We start from the raw sequence: 25,553 nt of genomic DNA on the forward strand, positions 1-25,553 counted from the left end.
GCTCTAGGATTACAGGCATGAGCCACCATGCCTGGCTTCAATCTGACATAGTTTCCATTTTTTACTTTTTTACTTAACCATTCTGACACCTTTGGATATTTAAAATATTCCACAATTCACCAAATAGAAAATGTTCAAAAGAATATCTTAAAACTTTAAAACACCTTATGAGAATACCTTAAAACCTTGACTTTTAAAATTTTCCTTAGGATAGATTTCTAGAATTACTAAGTCAAAGAGTTTAGACTTTTTTTTTTTTTGGCGATGGAGTCTCACTGTGTTGCCCAGGCTGGAGTGCAATGCCTCAATCTAGGCTCACCGCAACCTCCGTCTCCCGGGTTCAAGCGATTCTCCTGTCTCAGCCTCCTGAGTATCTGGGATTACAGGCATGGGCCACCACGCCTGGCTAATTTTTGTGTTTTAGTAGAGATGGAGTTTTACCATGTTGGCCAGGCTGGTCTTGAACTCCTGACCTCGTGATCTGCCCACCCCAGCCTCCCAAGGTGCTGGGATTACAGGCGTCAGCCACTACGCCCAGCCAAGTTTAAACATTTTTAAAGCTCTAGATATTTACTGACAAATTAGTTTTCCTAAAGTTTGCATGAATTTGTATATCCGATAGCAGTGTGAGAGGACCAGTTTTCATGCATTTTTAAAAGCTTTTTTAGAATATTTTTATTGTATTTTTTTATTGGTAAAATATGTATAACAAAACTTACTAGCCTTTTAAGTGGAATCATGCAATATTTATCCTTTTGTGTCTGGCTAATTTCACTTGATGTTTTAAAGGCTCCTCCATCTTCTAGCATGATTAAGAATTTTATTCCTAGGGCCAGGCGTGGTGGCTCATGCCTGTAATCTTAGCACTTTGGGAGGCCAAGGTGGGTGGATGACAAGGTCAGGAGTTCAAGACGAGCCTGGCTAAGATGGTAAAACCCCATGTCTACTAAAAATACAAAAAAATTAGCAGGGCATGGTGGCAGGTGCCTGTAATCCCAGCTACTGGGGAGGCTGAGGCAGAGAATTGCTTGAACCCCGGAGGCGGATGTTACAGTGAGCTGAGATTGCACCACTGCACTCCAGCCTGGGCAACAGAGTGAGACTCCATCTCAATTAAAAAAAAAAAAAAAAAAAAAAAAAATTCCTTTTTAGGGCTGAATAATATCCATTATGTGTGTATTATCACATTTTGTTTATCCATTCATCTCCTGATGGACACTTGGTTTCTTTCCACCTTTTGACTGTTGTGTGTGATGCTGCACTGAACATTGGCATACAAGTGTCTGAGTCCTTGCTCTCACTTTTGGGGATATGCCTTCCCAGTGCACATTTACCTACCCAATTGCTAGATCATATGCTGAGTCTGTGGTTGGTTTTTAAGAAACTGCCAGAGTTTTCCACAGAAGCTGTACCGTTTTACATTTCCCACCAGCATTTTACCAGAGTTCCAGTTTCTCCACATCCTTGCCACTACTTGTTACTTTGATTTTTTTGTTTTGTTTTGTTTTAGTTAGAAACTTCCCTTGTAGTGGTGAAGTAATCTCTCATTATAGCTTTTATTTGTATTACCCTATTGACTAATGATGTTGAGCATCTTTTCATGTGCTAATTGGCCACTTGTATATCTTTGCAGAAATTATTCAAGCTCTTTGCACATTTCGTTAATTGGGTTGTTTTTCTTTGTGTTGTTGAGTTGTAAGAGTCTTTAAATGTTCTGGATATTAAACCCTTATCAGATTATGATTTCCAAACATTTTCTCCCATTGTGCAGGCTGTCTTTTCACTTTCTTGGTAATGCCCTTTGGTGCACAAAAGGTTTTAATTCTGATAGAGTCTAATTGATTTTTTTTTTTTTTTTTTTTTTGGTCACAGGATTTCTAAGACTCCATTACCAAATCCAAGGTCACAAAGATTAACCCTATGTTCTCTTATAAGAGTTTTATGTTTTCAAATCTCATATTTAGGTTGTTAATCTATTTTGAGTTAATTTTATATATAATGTGAGATGGGGTCTATAGACTTTCGTCTTTTGCATGTGGATATCCAGTTGTTTCAGCACCGTTGTTGAAGAGACGCCATACGTTTTTAATAAATCTTAATTTTACTAATTTGATAGGCAAAAAAAGTTTGCCATTTTATTTTGTATTTATGAATGAAGATAAACCTTGTTTTTAGTCTGACAATTTGTTCTTCCTGTTTTAAGGCCTATGAAGGCAGGCTGTACTCATCTACTTGATTTTAGTGTTTTCCTTACATATATAAGGTATTTTATTTATATAGCCAATGGGTCTTATTACAAAACAACTGTCCTGTGTTCCAGTTTCATCCTTTTAAAAATAAGCCAGATAAACGTTAAACTTCTTAGTTTAATTTATACCAGGGTTCTCTCTACATTGTATTTTCATTGTTGCCGGATATGTCTAGCATATAATAGACAATCAATGTTAGTTGAATTAATTACAGGCATGTTGAGGCAGGTTATTACGGTTCTTGATAATAGAAGTTAGTATCACGGATTTGTAAACTCTCTTTGTCTGCCTGATTGGGCTAATAAAATTACTTTTAGTTTTCGGAATGCACAGAGGAAAGCAATCAAATGTATTCTGAGTACTAGAAAAAATATTTTGCAGTCTATGAAACAAGTGTCTTATCTCCCAGAGAAGGAAGGAATATTGTAAGTGATAATGTTTATTATTATCATTTAAGCATCTAAAGAGTAGTCACTCATTTTAATTACAGAATCATTAAAATTGTTGGGGGTGTAACTGTTTCTAAAACAATTTCTAAAGGATATTTTCTCATTATTTATATTAGTGTAATGTATTAATATTTTACCTGTTACATAGTTATTTCTGAAAACTATAATTTATCTTTATGGCACAACTTTTTGTTATGTGTTTCCCTTTTATTTTGGTGTTTTTCCTGATTTTTTGTCATTGATGATTTTTAGCCAACAGAAGCTGTTCTTCCCTCTCCTCCCACTGTCCCTGTGATCCCTGTCCTGCCAGTCCCTGCTGAGAATACTGTCATCTTACCCACCATACCACAGGTTTTTATTAGTTTCTTTTTTCTTTATAAAAATTTCATTTGCTTTTAATGTTTCATTTGTGTTCTTTTTTAAAACTGTTTGAGCTGTGTTTTGTAATTTGGTAATGTACTTTGGGCTTCAATTAGTAGTTTTAGGGACTTAAACATTTCGGATTTAATATAAATGGAGTCAAGATTTGCCATTTTATTAGGTTGTGTGTGAAATGGGACACATTATGAACTTCATAATATTGAACCTTAGATTTGTTTTCATGCCTTTGTACCTATGAATCTACTTAAAACAGTTTTTAAACATTTTACTTTAGAAAACTTTATTCTTCTGAAGTTAGTAAAAATCATTGTACTCCTGATTTTGTACCGGATGTATCATTTTATTTAGCACATTGTTTCCTATTATATATTTATCTTCTTTGAGAATATTCGTTCTTATGTTATTTGATTAGATAAGACACTTCACATTTATTAGGTAAAAATAATAGCCAGCATATCTGGATTATTTGGGAATGCTCTGTGCTATCTTCACAACTTTTATGTAAATCTATTGTAAAATTTTACTTGTAAAAAATTATATGTAACAGGTTAAAAAAAATAGCCAAATATGAGAGAATCTAATCATTTTTAGTTTTTCAAAGACTTACTACTTCCAAGGGATGGCTTGAGACATTAACTGCCCTTCCAACAGTTATGCAAAGTCAAAATAATGGTAATATTACTAAGAATAATAATAAAGATCTTTGGTGTGAAAGATCACGATCTCATTTAAAGTGTAAATAAATGAACCCATAGTTTTTTTTGCCAGTTATTGATCTGTAGCATAAAATCTGGGTAAACATACTATGTTTGCTGTGTAAACAGTTTCAAAATAAGCTCCATGGGGGGAAAAAAGATATCAACTGTGATTATTCACATCTCAGTGCCCTTCCCCTCTCCTAAAAAGTGAAGTCAGTAAGAACATCCACACAACCAAGGATTCTAGGGGAAATTACAATGTTACAATGACTTCAGCCTTACTGTAATAAGACTGAATTGTAATCATTGTAATAATATTACTACTATATAATTTTTGATTATGAAAATAATTAAAAATTAACTCATAAAACCAACAATGAATAGAGGAATCCAAATGGATGCTCTCTCTATATTGCAGGAAAAAATTGAATTTATAAATAAAATATAATTCTGAGCAAGCAGTTTGAGGGTTATTATAACATCGTAATAATGTAACATCTTTCCAAATACACAGAGTTGATTAGTACATTTTTTTTTTTTTTTTTTTTTTTTTAGGTAGAATTGAAAGTTTATTTTACTCTTCTCACTTCAGTCAATTTTTTGGCATTAAAATAGTTTTCTGGAATCCTTTGAGAATTTGTACCAGTCTCTTTATATTCATTTGGGAGCCTGTCTTTTCCTATTCAGAATTCTCTCATTTATTGACTCCAAGCATCCTTAACGTAACATCCCACTACATTTGAAAATTGTTGAGATCTTGCATAGTCTTACAAAAATATAGGTTTTGAAGTCAGAATGACCTGGGGTTGGAATTCCAGTCCTACCACTTAACCTATGTAGCTACACACTTTACTTAACCACAGTGAACTTCCATTTACTCATCTGTAACACTGAAGATAGACAGGAGTACTAACTTGAGGTGTTTTACAGTGATTGAGAGGATACTTAATGCATGTCAAGTACTGCCACATAATCTTGGCTGTTCATGTTTTTAGTGTTATCTCATATTTCTCTGAGAAAGGAAACTAAGGAACAAGTTTTGTTGTGTTTTGTTTGTTTGTTTGTTTAAATGAGGATATTTGAGGAGGATACACACAAAAAAGACCTATTTATTCTGCATAGCTTTACTTTAGGTTTTAAATATGCTACAGAAGTTCATGAAAGAGAATTTTACCATTTTTGTTGTGTTATGTGAGAAGCCAATGAGTGGACCTCATTTTCCAGAATAAGTGTATTCCTAATTAGTCAAGTACATTATAAAATTAAAATAATGGACTAAAATGTCTGTCCCTAAGTAAAATTTAAAATCCATGCTAACATATAACCCAATTTCAACATATTAAGTGAATATGTATTCTTAAAAGATCTACTACTTTACATTTAGATACATTAGTATGTATTAGAAATAAAGGCAGAAGAGAAGATTTAGAGTCTAGTCCATCTTTGTCACTCAAACAAGTTACCCTGTCTGAGTTTTCTACTCCTTCATCTGTTAAAATGGGGGCAACGCCAACCTGACTCCTTTAAAATGGATTTGAGAGTCAGGCAAATTAGAAAGATACATAGATAATAACTTTTTAAAAAGTATATAGTTATTTATTATTTATAGAACACTTTTACACTTTTCAGAGTACTTGCATATTGATCATATTGTTTGTACTTTATGAAAGCCCTCTACAAATCAGAATTACGCTTATCATACAGAGTGGCACAGAAAGATAATATTCAGTGGCTGCTTAATATTGCAGAAAGAGCATGAACTTTATAGTATAGTCATACCTGACTCCACCACTTCCTAGCTTCACCTGTCTCTACATGTGTGATGGTGTGGAAATTACTCAACTTCTGAGAACCTCAGTTTCTCCACATAGAAACTGAGTACAGAGTAGGTAACAGTTACTAGTTCTTCTTACTGGGAGTGTAAACACATAATCTCTGTGATTCCAGCCTATTAAATCCAGAGGCTTATTTGCACCCTAAATACTCTGCTTTAAAACTAGATATTTTAAACCTTTATTTCTATCAGTTCTGAAAAGTTATCATGTAATTAAAATATTGTTGAAAATGCTTTAGAGCTAATTTTTTGTGTATGGTCTTTTTTGATATTTGAATATGTGCTTTGAAGATGAATAGAACATTCTCTGTCCTCTAGGAGCCTACTAGGTGTTTGTGTAAGAGACAAGTTTAACAGATAGCTCCCACATAATGTGAGAGTAATTACATTAGAGGTATGTCCAGAACAGAGCATCATATTGCCTCTGGACCTTTTTTTGTTTTTGAAACGGAGTTTCGCTCTTGTTGCCCAGGCTGTAGTGCAATGGTGCAATCTTGGCTCACCACAACCTCCACCTCCTGGGTTCAAGTGATTCTCCTGCCTCAGCCTCCTGAGTAGCTGGGATTACAGGCATATGCCACCATGCCCGGCTATTTTTTTTTGTTTGTTTGTTTTAGTAGAGACAAGGTTTCTCCATGTTGGTCAGGCTGGTCTTGAACTCCTGACCTCAGGTAATCCGCCCACCTCAGCCTCCCAAAGTGCTGGAGTTACAGGTGTGAGCCACCGCGCCCAGCCGGTTGTAACATTTTATATTTCCACCAAAGTGCACAAGGATTCCAATTTCTCCACGTCCTCACCAACACTTTTTATTTTGTTTTCTTAATAGTAGCCAGGCTAATGGGTGTGAGGTGACATCTCGTTGTAGTTTTGATTTGCATCTCTATAATGATTAGTGACACATCTTTTCCTGTGCTTATTGTCCATTTGTATGTCTTCTTTGAGAAAATGTATGAGTTCCTTGACCATTTTTTAATTAGGGTGTTTGGTATTATTGTTGGGGTCTAGGAGTTCTTTGTGTGTTCTGGTCTCACGTCTTGTCGGAGATATGACTTACCTATTTTTTCTTTTTTTGCCTGTACCTTTGTGTCATACCCAAGAAATCACTGGCAGTTCCATTGTCTCACTTTTAGCCTGTATTTTCTTCTAACAGTTTTATAGTTTTAGGTTTTACATTTAGATCATGATCCATTTTAGGTTGATTATTGTATAGGGCATTATTTCTGGATTCTGCTTTATTCCCTTCTATCTGTCTGTCTGCACACCAGTACCAGACTGTTTCTATTACTGTAACTTTGTAGTAAGTTTTGGAATCAGGAAGTGTTAGCCTGCCACCTTTGTTTTTCTTTTTCATTATCATTTTGACTTTCAGGGTACCGTGAAGTTCTATGTGACTTTTAGGATGGGTTATTCTATTTCTTTAAAAACCCTACTGGAATTTTGATAGGAATTGCATTAAGTCTGTAGATTGCTTTGGGTAATATTGACATTTTTACAACAATAAGTCTTCTAATCTGTGACCACAGATCCCTTCCCATTTATTTATGTCTTCTTAATTTCTTTCATAAATGTTTTATAGTTTTCATTTTACAAGTTTTTTACCTTCTTGATGAAGTTAATTTTTTTTTTTTTTTTTTTTTTTTTTGCTTTTGGGGCCCGGGGTTTTCAAATTTTTTTTTTTTTTGTTAAGTTTTTTTTTTTTTTTTTTTTTTTTTTTTTAGCATTTAGGAGGCTCAGTGTTCTGAAAATTTGTTCTTTTTGATGCTGTGATAAACAGAATTGTTTCCTTAATTTCCATTTTAGATTGTTCAATGTTAGAAGAAATACAACTGATTTTTGTGTATTGACTTCGTGTCCTGCTACTTTGCTTAATTGGTTTAATCATTAACAGTTTTTGTGTAAAATCTTCAGGGTGTTTTACGTATTAAATCATACCATTTGTGAACAAGTAATTTTGCTTCTTCCTTTCTAATTGGGATGTCTTTTATTTCTTTTTCTTGCCTAATTGCTTTGACTACAACTTCAACTATTCAGCTAGTGGTCATGTTGAGTACAAGTGGTGAAATTAGACATACTTGCCTTCTTTCTTAGAGGAAAAGCTTTCAGTCTTTCAGCACTGAGTATGATGTTCACTGTGGGGTTTTGTATATGGTTTTTCTTAGGTTGACATAGTTTCCTTCTATTCCCATGTGCCCTTAAGAAGAATGTGTGTTCTGTTGTTAGAGTTCTGTGTCTCTTTGGTATATTGTGTTTGTTCATCTCCTCTATTTCCTTACTTATCATATGTCTGGTTGTTCTGCCCATTACGGAGAATGTGGTATTGAAGTCTCCAGCTATTATTGTAGAACGTTTCTTTCTTCAATTCTGTCTCATTTTTGCTACTTACATTTTGATGGTCTGCTATTAGATGCGTTAATTTTTGTAATTGTTACATATTCCTATATTGAACCTTTTATTAATACATAATACCTTTGTTGTCTCATAACCTTTTTTTGGATTTAACGTCTATTTTGTCTGTTATGAGTACAGCCACTCCTGCTCTCCTTTGGTTACTATTTGCATGGAATATCCTTTTCTATACTTCACTTTCAGCATATTTGTGTCTGGATTTACACTGAGTCTCTTGTATACAGCTTATAGTTGGAACATTTTAAAAATTTTATTCTGCCAATTTCTGTCTTTTGATTGAAGAGTTTATTTACCTTTAAAGTAATTATTGGTAAGGAAGGACTTACTTTTGTCATTTTGCTGTTCGTTTTCTTTATGTATATGCCTTGTAGCTTTTTTGTTCCTCATTTCCTGCATTGCTGTCTTCTTTGGTCTTTGATTAATTTTTTGTAGTGAAACATTTAACTTTCTCATTTCCTTTGAGTCTATTCTTTAGTTATATTTTATGTGGTTACCAAGGGGGTTACATTTGACATCCTAGACACTTCTAATCTCAATTTATACAAGCTTAACTGCAATAATATACAAAACCTCTGCCCCTGTAACTGCTCTGTCCCAACCCCTTTCAATTGTTGATGTCACAAAACTACATCTTCATATAGTATATGCCCAAAGCCAGAAACTAATAATTTTTAATGCATTAGTGTCTTAAATTATGTAGGAGACAGAATATGAAGTTACAAAGTTATAATGTTAGCTTTTAAACTAATAATTGATTTTCGTTATTTACTAATATTGACTTTATTTATTAATGTTAGGCTTATTTATTTCTAGGCAGGGTCTCATTCTGTAGCCCAGGCTGGAGTGCAGTGGTGCCATCACAGCTCACTGCAGCCTCAACCTCTTGGGCCCAATCAATTCTCTCGCCTCAGCCTCCTAAATAGCCATGACTACAGGCATGTGCCCACCACACCTGGTTAATTTTTGTTGTTGCTGCTATTTTGTTTTGTTTTGTTTCGTTTGTAGAGATGGGGTTTCACCATGTTCCACAGGCTGGTCTTGAACTCCTGGGCTCAAGCCATCTCTGCCTGCGTTGGCCACCTAAATTGCTGGGATTACAGGTGTGAGCCACCATGCCTGGCTAGGCTAAGTTTTTAAAAAAAAAAAAAAATTGGAAATGTAATATAGTCTCTTCAATCATGTGGAAAACCAAAAGTGAATTTACACAACCATTGTTACAACACTGCTAACTAGTGTTTGTTATTACCTATGTATTTGCCTTTATCGAGATCTTTATTTCTTCATATGACTTTGAGTTACTGTCTAGTTTTCTTTCATTTCAACCTGAACTGCTACCTTTAGCACATCTTTCAGGGCAGTTGTAGTGATAACAAACTCCCTCAGCATTTGTTCATCAGGGAACATCTTAATTTCCCCCTTACTTTTGAGGGACTGTCTTGCTGGATACAGGATTTTTAGTTGACAGGTTTGGTTTCTTTTTCCTCTTATTTTAGCATTATTTCCACCCACTGCCTTATGACCTCCAGAGTGTCTGACGTGAAGTCTGCTGATATTCTCATTGAGGATTTGTTGTATGTGACAAGTCACTTCTCTTGTTGCTTTCAAAAATCTCCCTTTGTTTTTGTCCTTTGACAGTTCTAGTGTAATGTGCCTCAGTGTGAGTCTGTTTGATTTCATTACTTGTTTATTGAGCTTCTTGGATGTTTATATTCATGTTTTTCATGAAATCTGAGAAGTTTTGGCTATTACTTCTTCACATATTTTTTCTACTCTTTTATCTCTCATTTCTCATGCAGCACCCACAATGCATTAGTTGGTCTGCTTGATGATGTCTCACGGGTCCCATAGGTTCTGTTCACTTTTCTTTAGTCTTTTTCATTTCTGTTCTTCAGACTCTATACTTCCCATTGTCCTGTCTTCATGGCCGCTAATTTTTTTTAGCTGCGCAAATGTGCTTTTGAGCCCCTGCACTGGATTTTCAGTCATTGTGCTTCTCAGTTCCTGAATTTTATGAATTTTATTTCTCCTTATTGGTATTTCCATTGTGTTCATACAGCATTTTCTTGCTTTCGGTCACATCTTTCAATTCTTTAAGAAAGTCTTTGTCTAGTAGATTTGCTATCAGGTTTTTGGGGTTTGTTTGTTTGTTTTTTGATGGAGTCTCACTCTGTTGCCCAGGCTGGAGTGCAGTGGCGTGGTCCTGGCTCACTGCAACCTCCGCCTCCTGGGTTCAAGTGATTCTCCTGCCTCAGCCTCCCAAGTAGCTGGGATTACAGGCGCCTGCCACCACACCCAGCTGATTGTTTGTATTTGTAGTAGAGACAGGGTTTCACTATATTGGCCAGGCTGGTCTCAGACTCCTGACTTCGTGATTTGCCTGCCTCAGCCTCCCAAAGTGCTGGGATTACAGGCGTAAGCCACCATACCTGGCCTGATTTTATTTTAAGGGACAGTTTCTTTTGATTTGTATTTCTTTTTTGAATAAGCCATTTATTCTTGTTTATTTGTATGCCTTGGGATTTCTTTTTCCCGTGAAAACAGCACGCTTGAATTTAATAATTTGGTGACTCTGAAAATCAGATTCTCCTTCTTCTCCAGCATTTTCTTTTTTTGTTGTTACTGTTTTTCTGATTGTTTGAGGCTGTCAAAGATCAGCCTCAGGTGTAAACGTAGGGTCTTCTTAGATGTTTTCTGAGCCTGTCATTCCCCTGGGCATGCACAGTGACTTTCTAATTTCCTCCATGTATGTGGTTGGTTTTTAATGTCCTAGTCTTCAATGTCTGGCTCCCAAAAGGGAAAAAAGAAAATTGAATTGGTGTGTAGGAAGGGGAGGCTCCAGCTCTTTAAATCTCCTGGAAATCAGTTCAGCCTGGGAGGTTTGGGTGGGGTTTGCAACAGTGAGGAGGAGGTGAAACAGCAGTATCCATAGCCTGTTTGCACCTTTGTGATGAGAAGCAGCAGTTAGAGCACAGATCTCCAATATTTGGAGAACGTAATTTTCTTTGCCCACCATGACTTGTGCAAGCATCACACAGTTGACTGAGGGATAGAGTATGGGTAGCTGCTCCTGTGCTAAACCTGGAAGTGACTGAAATTAACTACAGTTTATTGTCCAAGCCTTCACCTGGAAGTTGCAAGCCTTCAGTAGACTCCAGGTTCCAAAATATTTACATCAGACAGATGCTGCCACTGAAATTGTTTTCAAGGTGGAGAAACAGATTTGTGGTGCTTCCTACTCTATCATCTTTTCAGAATCCACCCCATTTGTTTTTACAATCATTTTAACCTGCAGTGATCACCTCAGTCATAGCATTTAACTTTGAATGCAGTGTGTCTCAAATTAGGATCTAAGAGGTATTCTCTGGGGTTTGTGAGTGCTGCATTGGAAAAGCACTTGTAAAGCACGTGTTTATAATTGAGTAGAGGAGGAAGAAACATTAGACAAATAACATAATGAAACTTTGATCAGTGCTGAGAAGGAGAAATACAGTGCACATTGTAAAAGTGCATTTTCTAAACTATTTTGAGCTGTTTTAAAATAATTGAATCTTAGAATTTATTTTAACACAATTTTTTAAAATGTAATATTGCCCTCTGAAACTTTGTAAGTTTGCTTCCGTCTGTTACAGCAGCAAACACTACAAGATCCTTTGTTAATGAAATAGAATAGTAAAATTTGGGTGAGCCATGTGCTCAGCCAATAAACCTGACTTAAAAAATCCTACCCTGGGCGACAGAGCAAGACTCTGTCTCAAAAAAAAAAAAAAAAAAAAGACTTTGGGATCCTTAACCAAGAGAGCGGGTAGTAGAGCAGGTAACGTGGAAAATCGACTACAACTAAAAGACTTGGAAAGAGTGTACGTGAAATTATTTCAAATGAAGAAAAACCCTTCATTGCACCTTGGTTCAAGTGACCCTGTAATCTCAGACCTGGTTCTAGGTCTCTCTATACCTCCCTCTACCACTCAGTGACATTTGAGTATAGGTAAATCACAATTATTATTGAAATTCATTTTCTCCATCTGTGAAAAGATAGCAACACCTGTCTTTACCCAGGGGGACTGTGTGAGGCTCTAGAGAAGTAATATAAAAGAAAATATGTTGCAAACCATAGGAAGCTATAGAAATGCTTAGTCTGTTACTAAAATTTATATACCATTGTGTATCTTTCCAACTTGGACAACAATGAAGCCCTATAATTCACTTAGAGATTGAAGGTAGAGGCAGTATAAGGGCAAGGATATTCCAGAAGGAGGAACTAAAAAGTTCCTAAATAATTTGACCCAAGCATCAGTAATAAGGCTTAAGAAACATAATTTTGCTCACCCCAAACTCCTGATTTCAAGTGATCCACCAGCCTTGGCCTCCCAAAGTGCTAGGATTATAGGCATGAGCCGCCGTGCTTGGCCTGAATGCCAGTATCTTAATAGCAACCCCAACCCAGATTATTTCACAACTACTTTAGCTATTAACTGCTTTAAAACTGAGTACTTGGCTCAAAGTGATTTTTTGGTCTACTTTTTATTATGCAAAATCTCAAAAATACTCAAATGTAGAAATAATAGTACAATTAACTCTATGTATACCCATCACCAGCTACAGCAGTCAACTCATGTACTTCTATTTGATCCATAACCCCTCCTGCTCCCAGCCTTCCATTGTTTTATTTTGAAGTAAATAAAACATCTTATGTCATTTTCTTTATATGTATTTCAACATTAGCAATACCTTCTAAATGAATAGAATCAAAAGGTAACTTGTATGCAGTGATGATGAGTTGGGTCTGATAAGCAGCTAACATTATAATAATTAGGTATAAATCAGATTTTGATGCAAAACAACTTTCTCCACTGCATGTTTGGTAAAAAAATCGGCAGAAGGACCAAAAGACTTTCTTGCCATAGTGTTTTTAAAATGTAATTTCTTTTGTAACTTTAAATATCCTATTCTTTCTTGCCCTCTTCTTCTGTAATTGCTTAAGCAGAATAAAGTGAAGTTGTATTATTAATTTTTTTTAGCAAAGTAAAATATTATGTTTGAGCAATCAAATATGCCATTGGGAAATAAGTAATTTGAAATATTTATAAAATCTCAAATGTCTGTTAAGTTGAGTAACTTTGCTTAAATAGCAGTTTTATAAGTACAATTTTTATTTGTTAAGTGGACTTTCACTGAATTATTCAAAGGTAGACTGTTATTCAATGGTAGGACTAAACATGAAGTATTATATTTAATTTTATGTTTATATGTAATGAAGTATTAGCTGCTCATTTTTAACTTACTGCTTGATATAGCCCAAATGCATACTGTATAATTTTTTAACCATGAAACTGGGTTGTGTAAGCATTTCATCATATCATTTAGCTATAGCACTGTGCTGAAAATAATGTGTTATTTGAACTTTGAATATTCACCATTATTAAAAGCCTATATATTTGGAAGAAAGTGATTATTTTGTGTAATAATGTTCTTTTATACAGCTTTTATGTATAATTCTTTAGTTAATTAAGTAGAACTATTAATGTTTATAAGCATATCTTCTAAAGTTTGTTGAAATGATAGTCATCTTTTTTTATTCTCTGAAACTGTTATTTGACTTGATACTTTTATAAATAAATATGCAGAAGAAAGAAATTTGAGGGGAATTACATCAGTTTTAAATATATTTTCATTTGGTATGAATTGCATTTTATTCTTTAGTTTCGTATACATCATAATTTCTAACCTAACCAGAAAACCAAGACTTTTTTCAGTCCAAACTTAACTAGGTGTGTGTTATTCTGCTTATTTTTCTTGCCGTAGTAAATCACTGTTAATTCTGTGAGTGGTCTAGAATAACAGTGGAAAGCTATCATTGCTGCTGAAAATAATCAGGGGTTTTGGCCGGGCGCGGTGGCTCAAGCCTGTAATCCCAGCACTTTGGGAGGCCGAGGCGGGCGGATCACGAGGTCAGGAGATCGAGACCATCCTGGCTAACACGGTGAAACCCCGTCTCTACTAAAATACAAAAAACTAGCCGGGCGAGGTGGCGGGCGCCTGTAGTCCCTGCTACTCCAGAGGCTGAGGCAGGAGAATGGCCTAAACCCGGGAGGCGGAGCTTGCAGTGAGCTGAGATCCGGCCACTGCACTCCAGCCCGGGCGACAGAGCAAGACTCCGTCTCAAAAAAATAATAATAATAATAATCAGGGGTTTTACATTAAGAGTGTTTTAGTTTTCTAAAAGTTTACAATTAATTTCTGTGATAGACTTTTTTTTCCTCCCCTGTATAAAACACTTCACTGTGGGAAGAATTTTTTCCTGAGTGATGAAATGATTGAAATCTTTATGGTATCCTTGGGAATAGAAAACAATGATTTCTGAGCAACCTAGGAAGAGTTGTTGGTTACACTAAAGAATATTCATGGATTTTATGAGAAGGCTATGGTGATTGTGTAAAACTTAAGAAAATCATGACTGGTTTAGCAGAAATAACTATTTCTTAAAAGCAAATCTATTTTAACTGCTTATACATAATTTTTTCTGTTTGGGGCTGGAAAAGTATATATTATTTAACATATAAAAGCTCATATAAGATTATGACTTCATGTCTTTGATGTGCCTCTAACATTGTGACATTAACATGTAATGTTTTATTTTCTTGTTAAGCTAACACGTTTACAACTTTTTTTTAAGGCAAATCCTCCTCCAGTCCTGGTCAACACAGAGAGCTTGGAAACACCAACTTACGTAAGTTCCATTTCCTTCCCACGTTTAAGTAATTCTGCCTTTCCTGTTCTGTTTTCATACAAATACGAAGACCATGGCATTTTCTCTAATACATTTCTCTTAAGATGTCCTATCACTATACTATAGCTGTAATAGCTATAGTAAATGAAATAATATGTCCTCCTTTGGTTTTTTTTTTTCTTATGTAAAGCAGAAATTTTTAAATAGAAATTTATAGTTTAATTTTGAAATTATGATGGCTAACTTTCACAAAAGGTTGTCTCTAACCATTGGTCACTTACACAGTGCCGTATATTTAAATCATTTCAGAAGTCTAATTGAATGACTGGATTTTTAGTAACCAGGTTTTTTTGTGCATTCGGATATACTAAAATAATTAGTTATAACCTTGTTATTTTAAATTGATCAGGGACAAAAGCCCACTTGTCGCGTAATTTTATTATATGAAAGGTCCAGAATAGATAAATCCATACTTACCGAAAGTAGATTAGCAGTTGCCAGGTGGTGGGTGTAGGCAGAATGGGGAGTGACTGCTAATAGGTACAGTTTGTTTATGTGGCAATAAGGATGTTCTGGAATTAGAAAATGATGATGATGGCACAACTCTGTGAATAAACTAGAAACTACTGAATTGCATACTTTAAAAAAGGTAGATTTTATGGTATATGAATATCTCAACATAATTTGTTAAGGTGAAAAAGTAGAAAAAGGTGAGTAATAACATAAATGCAAATTAAAACAGTTAATACATTTTAAACATTATGTTACCAAAAGATCAAAAAGTTTGTCAGTACATTCTGCTGGTAAGAGTATGGGGTAAAATATACTGATACATTTTGTTGAAGTATAAGTGGATAAAACTTTAGAAAATGCAATTTCACGATAATGATTGAGTCTAAAATCAATGCTTTTAAAATATTTTTTCTTTTGTAACTTTTTGTATTGTACCTGAGAAGCCATTGCATAATTTAACGTCATAAAGACTTATACTTAAGTTTTCTTCTAAGAGTTTTATGGTTTTGATTTTACATTTTGGTCTTTGATTCATTTTGAGTTCTAATGTGAAGTAGAAGTCCAACTTCTTTCTTTTGTGTGTGGATAGCATCACTGTTGAAAAGACTCTTCTTTCCACATTGAATGGCCTTGGCAACCATATAGAGAATCCGTTAACTGTAAATATATGGGTGTATTTCTGTAATTCCTTTCAATAATGTTTTGCAGTTTTCTGTGTACAAGTCTTGGAGTTCTTTTGTTAAATTTATTTGTAAGTATTCTCTCGCTCCTCTCCCTTTTTTTTTTTTTTTTTTTTTTTTTTTTTTTTTTTTTTTTTTTTTTTTTTTTGAGACAGTGTTTCACTCTGTCACCCAGGCTGGAGTGTTGTTGGGACAATCTTAGCTCACTGCAGCCTCCACCTCCCAGGCTCAAGATGATCCTCCCATCTCAGCCTCCCAAGTAGTTGGGAACACAGACACGTGCCACCACAATTTTTTTTGTATTTTAGGTAGAGATAGGGTTTTACCATGTTGCCCAGGTTGATTTCGAACTCCTGAGCTCAAGTCATCCAACCTGCCTTGGCCTCCCAAAGTGCTGGGATTACAGGGGTGAGCCATGCCCAGCGAGTATTTTATTCTTTTGATGCTGTTATGAATGGAATTGTTTTGTTTATTTTTGGAATTTTTATTGCTAGCACATGGAAATACAGTTGCCTTTTAGGTGTTTATCTTTGATCCCACAACCTTGCTGAACTCATTTGTTACCTCTAGTAGTTATGTAGTTTGAATTTTCTATATACAGGATCATGTCATTGGCAAATAGAGATAGTTTATCTCTGGATGCCTTTTATTTCTTTTTTCTTTTTTTAATTTTAAAGGATGGGAAACTTCAGGATTTTATTTTTTGTTTTTTGGATTTTTGTTTTTATTATTTCAGTAGGTTTTAGGGAGCAGGAGCAGGTGGTGTTTGGTTACATGAATAAGTTAGTGGTGATTTCTGAGATTTTGGTGCACCCATCATCCGAGCAGTGTATACTATACCCAGTGTGTAGTCTTTTTTCCCTCACCCTGCTCCCGTGCTTTCCCCTGAGTCCCCAAATGCCAGTGTATCATTCTTATGCCTTTGCATCCTCATAGCTTAGCTCCCACTTACGAGTGAGAACATACTATGTTTGGTTTTCCATTCCTGAGTTACTTCACTTAGAATAATAATTTCCAGTTCCATTCAGGTTGCCACAAATGCCATTATTTCATTCCTTTTTATGGCTGAGTAGTATTCCGTGGTGTGTGTGTGTGTGTGTACACACCATATATTTTTTTATCCACTCATTGAAAAATGGGCATTTGGGCTGGTTCCATAATTTTGCAATTGTGAATTGCACTACTATCAACATGCATGTGCAAGTGTCTTTTTCATATAATGACTTCTTTTCCTCTGTGTAGATATCTAGTGGTAGAATTGCTGGATCAAACGATTGATCTACTTTTAGTTCTTTAAGGAATCTCTGTACTGTTTTCCATAATGGTTGTACTAGTTTACATTCCCATCAACAGTGTAAAAGTGTTCCCTGTGGTTTCTGGATATTAGTCCTTTGTCAGAAGTATAGATTGTGAAGATTTTCTCCCACTCTGTAGGTTGTCTGTTAAGTCTGCTGATTATTTGTTTTGCTGTGCAGAAGCTTCTTAGTTTAATTAAGTCCCGTCTGTGTATCTTTGTTTTTGTTGGATTTGCTTTTGGGTTCTTGGTCATGAAGTCTTCGCCTAAGCCGATGTTTAGAAGGGTTTTCTGATTTATCTTCTAAAGTTTTAACGGTTTCAAGTCTTAGATTTAAGTCTCTGATCCATTTTGAGTTGATTTTTTTATAAGGTGAGAGATGAGGATCCAGTTTCATTCTCCACATGTGGCTCGCCAATTATCCCAGCACCATTTGTCGAATAGGGTGTCCTTTCCCCACTTTATGTTTTTGTTTGCTTTGTCAAAAATCAGTTGGCTGTAAGTATTTGGCTTTCTTTCTGGGTTTTCTATTCTGCTTCATTCTATGTATCCATTTTTATACCAGTACCATGCTGTTTTGGTGACTATGGCCTCATAGTATAGTTTGGGGCCAGGTAATGTGGTGCCTCCAGATTTGTTCCTTTTGCTCAGTCTTACTTTGGCTATGGAGGGTCTTTTTTGGTTCCATATGAATTTTAAGAATGTTTTTTCTAGTTCTGTGAAGAATTATGGTGGTATTTTGGTGGGAATTGCATTGAATTTGTAGATTACTTTTGGCAGTATAGTCATTTCACAATATTGATTCTACCCGTCCATGAGCATGGGATGTGCTTCCATTTGTTTATGTCGTCTGTGATTTCTTTCAGTAGTGTTTTGTAGTTTTCTTTGTAGAGGTATTTCACCTCCTTGGTTAGGTATATTCCTAGGTATTTTATTTTCCTTTAGCTATTGTAAGAAGGGTTGAGTAATTTTTGTTTTTATTTTATTTTATGTATTTATTTTTTTGAGACAGTGTCTCACTCTGTTGCCCATACTGGAGTACAGTAGCACAACAGCTTACTGCAACCTTCGCCTCCTGGATTCAAGTGCTTCTCCTGTCTCAGCCCCCACCCCCTAGCCCCTGCCCCAAGTAGCTGGGATTACAGGCATGCACCACCACGCCCAGCTAATTTTTGTATTTTTAATAAAGACAGGGTTTCGCCATGTTGGTCAGGCTGGTCTTGAACTTCTGACCTCCAGTGATCCACCCGCCTTGGCCTCCCAGAGGGCTGGTATTACAGGTGTGGGCCACAGTGCCCGGCCTAGGGTTGAGTTCTTGATTTGTTTCTCAGTTTGGTCACTGTTGGTATATAGCAGAGGTACTGATTTGTGCACATTAATTTTGTATCCTGAAACTTTGCTGAATTCACTTACCAGTTCTAGGAGGTTTTTGGATGAGTCTTTAGGGTTTTCTAGGTATGCGATTATATCAGCAGCAAACAGCAATCTTTTGTCTTCCTCTGTACCAATTTGGGTGCCCTTCTTTCTTTCTCTCTCTCGTCTGATTGCTCTGGCTAGGACTTCCAGTACTGTGTTGAGTAGAAGTGGTGAAAGTGGGCATCCTTGTCTTTTTCCACTTCTCAGGGGGAATGCTTTTAAATTCTCCCCATTCAATATAATGTTGGCTGTGGGTTTGTCGTAGGTGGCTTTTATTATCTTAAGGTTTGTCCCTTCTGTGCTGATTTTACTGAGGGTTTTAATTATAAAGGGATGCTGGATTTTGTCAAATACTTTTTCTGCATCTATTGAGATGATCATGTGATTTTGTTTTAAATCTGTTTATGTGGTATATCACATTTATTGACTTAGGTATGTTAAACCATCCCTGCATCCCTGATATGAAACCCACTTGATCATGGTGGATTCTCTTGATATGCGGTTGAGGATTTTTGTATCTGTGTTAATTGGGGATATGTGTCTGTAGTTTTCTTTTTTTGTTAGATCATTCCCTGGTTTTGGTATTAGTGTTACACTGGCTTCATAGAATGATTTAGGGAGGATTCCCTTTTTCTCTATCTTTTTGAATATTGTCAATAGGATTGGTACCATTTCTTCTTTGAATGTCTGACAGAATTCAGCTGTGCATCTGTCTTGTGCTGGACTTTTTTGTTCATTGGCAATTTCTTAATTACCATTTCAATCTCACTGCTTGTTATTGGTCTGTTCAGAGTTTCTATTTCTTCCTGGTTTAATCTAGGAAGGTTGTATATTTCCAGGAATTTATCCGTCTCAAGGTCTTCTAGTTTATGCATGTAAAGGTGTTCATAGTAGCTTTGAATAATCTTTCGTATTTCTGTGGCATTGGTTGTATTATCTCCTATTTCATTGCTCATTCAGCTTGTTTGGATCTTTTACTTTGAGATGGAGTCTCGCTCTGTCACTCAGGCTGTGGCACAATCTCGGGTCACTGCCGCCTCTACCTCCTGGGTTCAAGCAATGCTTCTGCCTCAGTCACCCGAGTAGCTGGGATCACAGGTGCACGCCACCACACCCAGCTAATTTTTGTATTTTTAGTAGAAATGGGGTTTCACCATGTTGGCCAGACTGATCTCGAACTCCTGACCTCAAGTGATCCACCCACCTCAGCCTCCCAAAGTGCTGGGATTACAGGCGTGAGCCACCACGCCGGCCATTTGGATCATCTCTCCTTTTCGTGGTTAATCTCGCTAATGGTCTGTCAATTTTATGTACCTTTTCAAAGATCTAGCTTTTTGTTTTATTTGTCTTTTGTGTTGTTTGTTTCAATTTCATTTAGTTCTGCTCTGATCTCCGTCACTTCTTTTCTTCTGCTGGGTTCGGGTTTGGATTGTTTGTGTTTCTCCAGTTCCTTTGGTTGTAACCTTAGATTGTCTCTTTGTGCTCTTTCAGACTTTCTGATGTAGGCATTTAGTGCTATGAACTTTACTCTTAGCACTACTTTTGCTGTATCCCAGAGGTTTTGATAGGTTGTGTCACTGTTATCCAGTTCAAAGAATCTTAATTTCCATCTTGATTTCGTTGCTGACTGAACAGTCATTCAGTAGCAGGTTGTTTAATTTCCATGTATTTACGTAGTTTCGAGGATTCCTTTTGGAGTTGATTTTCCGTTTTATTCCACTGTGGTCAGAGACAGTACAGTTGATATAGTTTTGATTTTTCTTAAATTTACCGAGATTTGTTTTGTGGCCTCTCGTATAGTCTGTCTTGGAGAATGTTCCATGTGCTGATGAACAGAATGTATATTCTGCAGTTGTTGGATAGAATATTCTGTAAATATCTGTTAAGTCCATTTGTTTTAGGGTATAGTTTAAGTCCATTGTTTCTTTATTGACTTTCGGTCTTAATGACCTGTCTAGTGCTGTCAGTGGAGTATTGGAATATTCAAAGTCCCACACTATTATTGTATTGCCATCTATCTCATTTCTTAGGTCTAGTAGTAATTACGAATTTGAGGGCTCCAGTGTTAGATGCATATGTATTTAGGATCTGATCGTTGGACTAATCCTTTTATCATTATATAATGTCCTTCTTTGTCTTTTTTAACTGCTGTTGCTTTAAAGTTTGTTTTGTCTGATGAAAGAATAGCTACTGCTGCTCGCTTTTGGTGTCCATTTGCATGGAGTATCTTTTTTCACCCATTTACCTTAAGTTTATTTGAGTCCTCAGGAGTTAGGTGAATCTCTTGAAGATAGCAGAAATTTGGTTGGTGAATTCTTATCCATTCTGTATCTTTTTTTTTGAGACGGAGTCTCGCACTGTCGCCCAGGCTGGAGTGCAGTGGCGTGATCTTGGCTCATTGCAAGCTCCGCCTCCTGGGTTCATGCCATTCTCCTGCCTCAACCTCCCATGTAGCTGGGACTACAGGTGCCCGCCACCGCGCCCAGCCATTCTGTGTCTTTTAAGTGGAGCATTTAGGCCATTTACCTTCAACATGAGTGCTGAGATGTGAGGTACCGTTCATTGTGCTATTTGTTGCCTGAATGCCTTTGGTTTTGTTGTTGTTGTTGTTTTGTTTTGTTTTCATTGTGTTATTGTTATATAGGTCCTGTGAGATTTATGCTTTAGAGAAGTTCTGTTTTGATGTATTTCGAGGATTTGTTTCAAGATTTAGAACTCCTTTTAGCAGTTCTTACAGTGCTGGCTTGGTAGTGGCGAATTCTCTCAGCCTTTTTTTGTCTGGAAAAGACTATCGTTTATAAAGCTTAGTTTTGCTGGATGCAAAATTCTTGGCTGATAATTGTTTTAAGGAAGCTAAAGATAGGACCCCAGTCCCTTCTAGCTTGTAGGGTTTCTGCTGAGAAATCTGCTGTTAATCTGGTAGATTTTCCTTTATAGGTTACCTGGTGCTTTTGCCTCACAGCTCTTAGGATTATTTCCTTTGTCTTGACTTTAAATAGACTGTGTGCCTAGGCGATGATCTTTTTGTGATGAATTTCTCAGATGTTCTTTGAGCCTCTTGTATTTGGATGTCTAGATCTCTGGCAAGGCCAGGAAAGTTTTCCTCCATTATTTTCTCAAATATGTTTTCCAAACTGTTAGGTTTCTCTTCTTCCTCGGGAACACCGATTATTCTTAGTTTTGGGTGTTTAGCATAATCCCAAACTTCTTGGAGGCTTTCTTCTTCTTCTTTTTTTTTTTTTTGAGACGGAGTCTTGCCCTGTCGCCCGGACTGGAGTGCAGTGGTGCAATCTGGGCTCAGTGCAAGCCCCGCCTCCCGGGGTCATTCTCCTGCCTCGGCCTCCCGAGTAGCTGGGACCACAGGCGCCCGCCACCTTGCCCGGCTAGTTTTTTGTGTTTTTAGTAGAGACGGGGTTTCACCATGTTAGCCAGGATGGTCTCGATCTCCTGACCTCGTGATCCGCCCGCCTCGGCCTCCCAAAGTGCTGGGATTCCAGGCGTGAGCCACCGCGCCCGGCCTCTTCATTTTTTAAATTCTTTGTCTTTGTCTTTGATGGATTAATTCGATGCCTTGTCCTCAAGCTCCGAAGTTCTTTCTTCTGTTTGTTTCATTCTGTTGCTGAGACTTTTCAGTGCGTTTTGCATTTCTCTAAGTGTGTCCTTGATTTCCGGAAGTGGTGATTGATTTTATTTATGCTGCCTATTTCACTGAAGATTTTTCTTTTCATATCCTGTGTCATGTTTTTGATTTCTTTAAATTGGACTTCACCTTTCTCTGGTGCCTCCATGATGAACTTAATATTCGACCTTCTGAATTCTTTTTCTGGCAATGCAGAGATTTTGTCTTGGTTTGGATGCATCGCTGGTGAGCTGGTGTGATCTTTTGGGGGTGTTAAAGAACCCTGTATTGTTTTATTACCAGAATTGTTTTTCTGGTTCCTTCTCATTTGAGTAGACTGTGTCAGAGGGAACTCAAGGGCTGCTGTTGAGATTCTTTTGTCCACAGGTGCTCTCTTGATGTGGTGTTCTCCCCCCTCCCCTAGGAATGGGGCTTCCTGAGAGCCAAACTACAGTGACTGTGTTTACTCTTCTGAGTCTGCCACCCAGCAGATCTACTAGGCTCCAGGCTGGTACTGGGGAGTGTCTGCAAAGAGTCCTGTGATGTGTGATCCATCATCAGGTCTTTCAGTCATGGATACCAGCACCTGCTGTGGTGGAGGGAGCAGGGAAATGAAGTGGACTCTCTGAGGGTCTGTGGTTGTATTTTTGTTGGGTGCGCTGGTTTTGTGTTGGTTGTCCTCCAGCCAGGAGGTGGCACTGTCAAGAGTGCATCAGCTGCAGTACTGTAGGGAGGATGCAAACTTGCCATAGGGACGCCTGGTTAAGTTTTCAGGTTTCTCAGGCAGTGGGCAGGGCCATAGAACTCCCAAGAGATTGTGACCTTTGTCTTTGGCTACCAGGGCTGGTAGAGAAAGACCACCAGGGGGCAGGGATACCAGGGCTGGTAGAGAAAGACCACCAGGTTGGGACAGGGATAGACATATCTGAGCTCAGACTCTTCTTGGATGGGGCTTGCTGCAGCTCCTGTGGGGGATGGGGATGTGGTTCCCAGGACAATGGAGTTTCGTTACCAGGGGGATTGTGGCTGCCTTTTATGGCTGCCTCTGCTGAGACATGCAGGTCACCAGGGAAATGGGGGAAAGCTGGTAGTCACAGGCCTCACCTTGCTCCCGCACAGCCCACAGCCCTAAGGGCCTGTCTCACTCCCACCGTGCCTCCTCAACAGCACCAAGTCTATTTCCTGGCGGCAGGTGACCAGGGCTGAGCACTTGCCCCAGACCGTGAGCCTGCCCGCCAAGAAAGCAAGGAGACTCACAGTTTTTCAGTGTCTCAAGGAGCCTGCAGTGGCGATCTAGTGGCTCTGTGGATTATCTTGGCTTTTCTGGTATGTTCCTGCGGTAGTTCTTGGAGCAAAAGTTCACGACGTGAGTGTCCACAACTGCTCTGTCCATCCAAGCAGGAGCTGCAAGCTAATCCTGCCCCCATCTGTCATCTTTATCCTTCACCAACTTCTGAATGCGTTTTCTCTTTCTTGCCTGTAATTCCCCTGGCTAACACCTCTATTACCGTATTTAATGGAAGTAGTGAAAGCAAGCATCCTTGTTGTGTTCCTGATTATTAAGGGAAAACTTTCAGTGTTTTGCCATTGTGATATATTATATGCAATTTTAAGTATTCATTGATACTATAATTTCATTGGCTTTGGGTTTGATTCTCCATCCTGTTCTATCCTTAAGTAGTAAAAACATCGAAAGAAGGCAAAATTACACACAAATTTGAGTTCTTACTGGATCCAGTAAAGAGCAGGAAATGAAGTAATCTGTTAAAAAAGTGCCAATCTATTCCCCTATCTTTATTTTCCTTGAGACAAAACATGAAGACTGAAGTTAGAAAAATTCACTCCATTGAACTTTGGTAGGTTTATTACATAATAAAAGCTTCAGTTTTTCCACATGTAATATAATTTATAGCTACAATATTTTTTAAGTGACCTAAATTCATTATTTAGGAAACACTTTTAAGTAAGCTCTTTGAGGGCTATTATTTCATATTTGGTTATGTTAATTTTTCATTAGAAAGTACATCTTCTTTTCCAGTACATTTTAGTTTTAGAGTTTTGCTTTGTGATGGTATAGGCTTTGAGGGTTTTTTGTGTTTTTGAGATAAGAATCTTGCTCTGTTGCCCAGGCTGGAGTATAGTGGCTCGATCTTGGCTCACTACAACCTCCACCTTTGGAGTTCAAATGATTCCCATGCTTCAGCCTCCTGAGTATCTGAGATTACAAGCCATGCACCACCATACCCAGCCAATTTTTTCTATTTTTAGTAGAGATGGGGTTCCACTGTGTTGGCCAGGCTGGTCTCAAACTCCTGGCCTCAAGTGATCCACACACCTCGGCCTCCCAAACTGCTGGAATTATAGGCGTGAGCCGCTGCATCCAGCCAGCTTTGAGGTTTTTAATTGCCTGTGATTACGCATTATTATTAACCATGAGTCATATAAATATTGATAAAATATTGGATTTTGATATATTACTCTGTAGTTAGAAAAGTATTATTGAATTGAACCTAAACATAAGGAATTAGTAAATTAGGCTTCTTTTTTATCTTTCCATGGACAAGTCTTATAACTTTAATGTAATAGGATTTGTCCTGTTTGGATATATTAGTGTTAAAATGATTAGAAACTTAAAATTCTTGGGCCAGTAAAGGACTGAGAATATCTGTCATAAATTTTTCTCTACTTCATTATGACCTATATGTACCTATAAATAAAGGCTAAAGTTGTAAGGCTATACAGAAGCCTTTAATTATACTAAAAAGATAAACTCGTACAATTTAAAAGTTAAACAGTAAATGTTATTTTATTATACCAGCAACAACCAGTTGGAAATGTGAATCCATTAACTGTATTAATAAAAATGTGAAATGTCTATCAATCAGCTAAAAATGAAATACATAGTGTGTAGTAAGAAAACTGTGAAACTTTACTGAGTGGCATGAAAGAGTACTTAAGTGGAGAACAGTTAATGGTCCTGAGCAGGAAAATAATGTAAAGATCTTCATTTTCCCCAGACTAATCTGTAAATTTGGTGTCATACCAATCACAGCCCCCAAAAATGGATGTGGGGGTGGGGGAGAGGTGGGAGGGGTAGGAGAGGGAGAGGAGGGAGAAAGCAAAAGAAAGAGACTGTATGCTTGAGTTTTGAGAGCACAAAGATGGGCTTAACAGAATGATTGGGCTGGAGCTGTGCCATCCAGTAAAGTAGCCACGAGCCCCATGTTGCTGTTTAAATTGATTAAAATTTAACAATTCTGTGTCTGTGTGTGTAAGACAGAGTTTTG

The 25,553-nt window shown here is 37.1% G+C and overlaps 1 protein-coding gene across 14 annotated transcripts in view; it reads left to right on the top strand.

Moving 5' to 3' along the window:
* Nucleotides 1–25,553, top strand: part of DLG1 (discs large MAGUK scaffold protein 1) — a 270,543-nt gene that overhangs the window by 149,140 nt on the left and 95,850 nt on the right. For 10 of the 14 annotated variants that reach the window (XR_001885869.1, XR_001885870.1, XM_017873496.1 and 7 more), the window contains 2 exons: nucleotides 2,951–3,049; nucleotides 14,691–14,744. Coding sequence is in view for 12 of the 14 variants with exons in the window: in XM_017873496.1 (XP_017728985.1) it covers nucleotides 2,951–3,049; nucleotides 14,691–14,744 (153 nt within the window). In the remaining 2 variants the exon portion in view is untranslated. The remainder of the gene's footprint in view (nucleotides 1–2,950; nucleotides 3,050–14,690; nucleotides 14,745–25,553) is intronic. The other 4 variants (XM_017873501.1, XM_017873503.1, XM_017873505.1 and 1 more) reach the window with 1 other exon arrangement.

The sequence above is a fragment of the Rhinopithecus bieti genome, unplaced genomic scaffold, assembly GCF_001698545.2.
Source record: "Rhinopithecus bieti isolate Rb0 unplaced genomic scaffold, ASM169854v2 scaffold_5626, whole genome shotgun sequence".
Classification (NCBI taxonomy): Eukaryota; Metazoa; Chordata; class Mammalia; order Primates; family Cercopithecidae; genus Rhinopithecus; species Rhinopithecus bieti.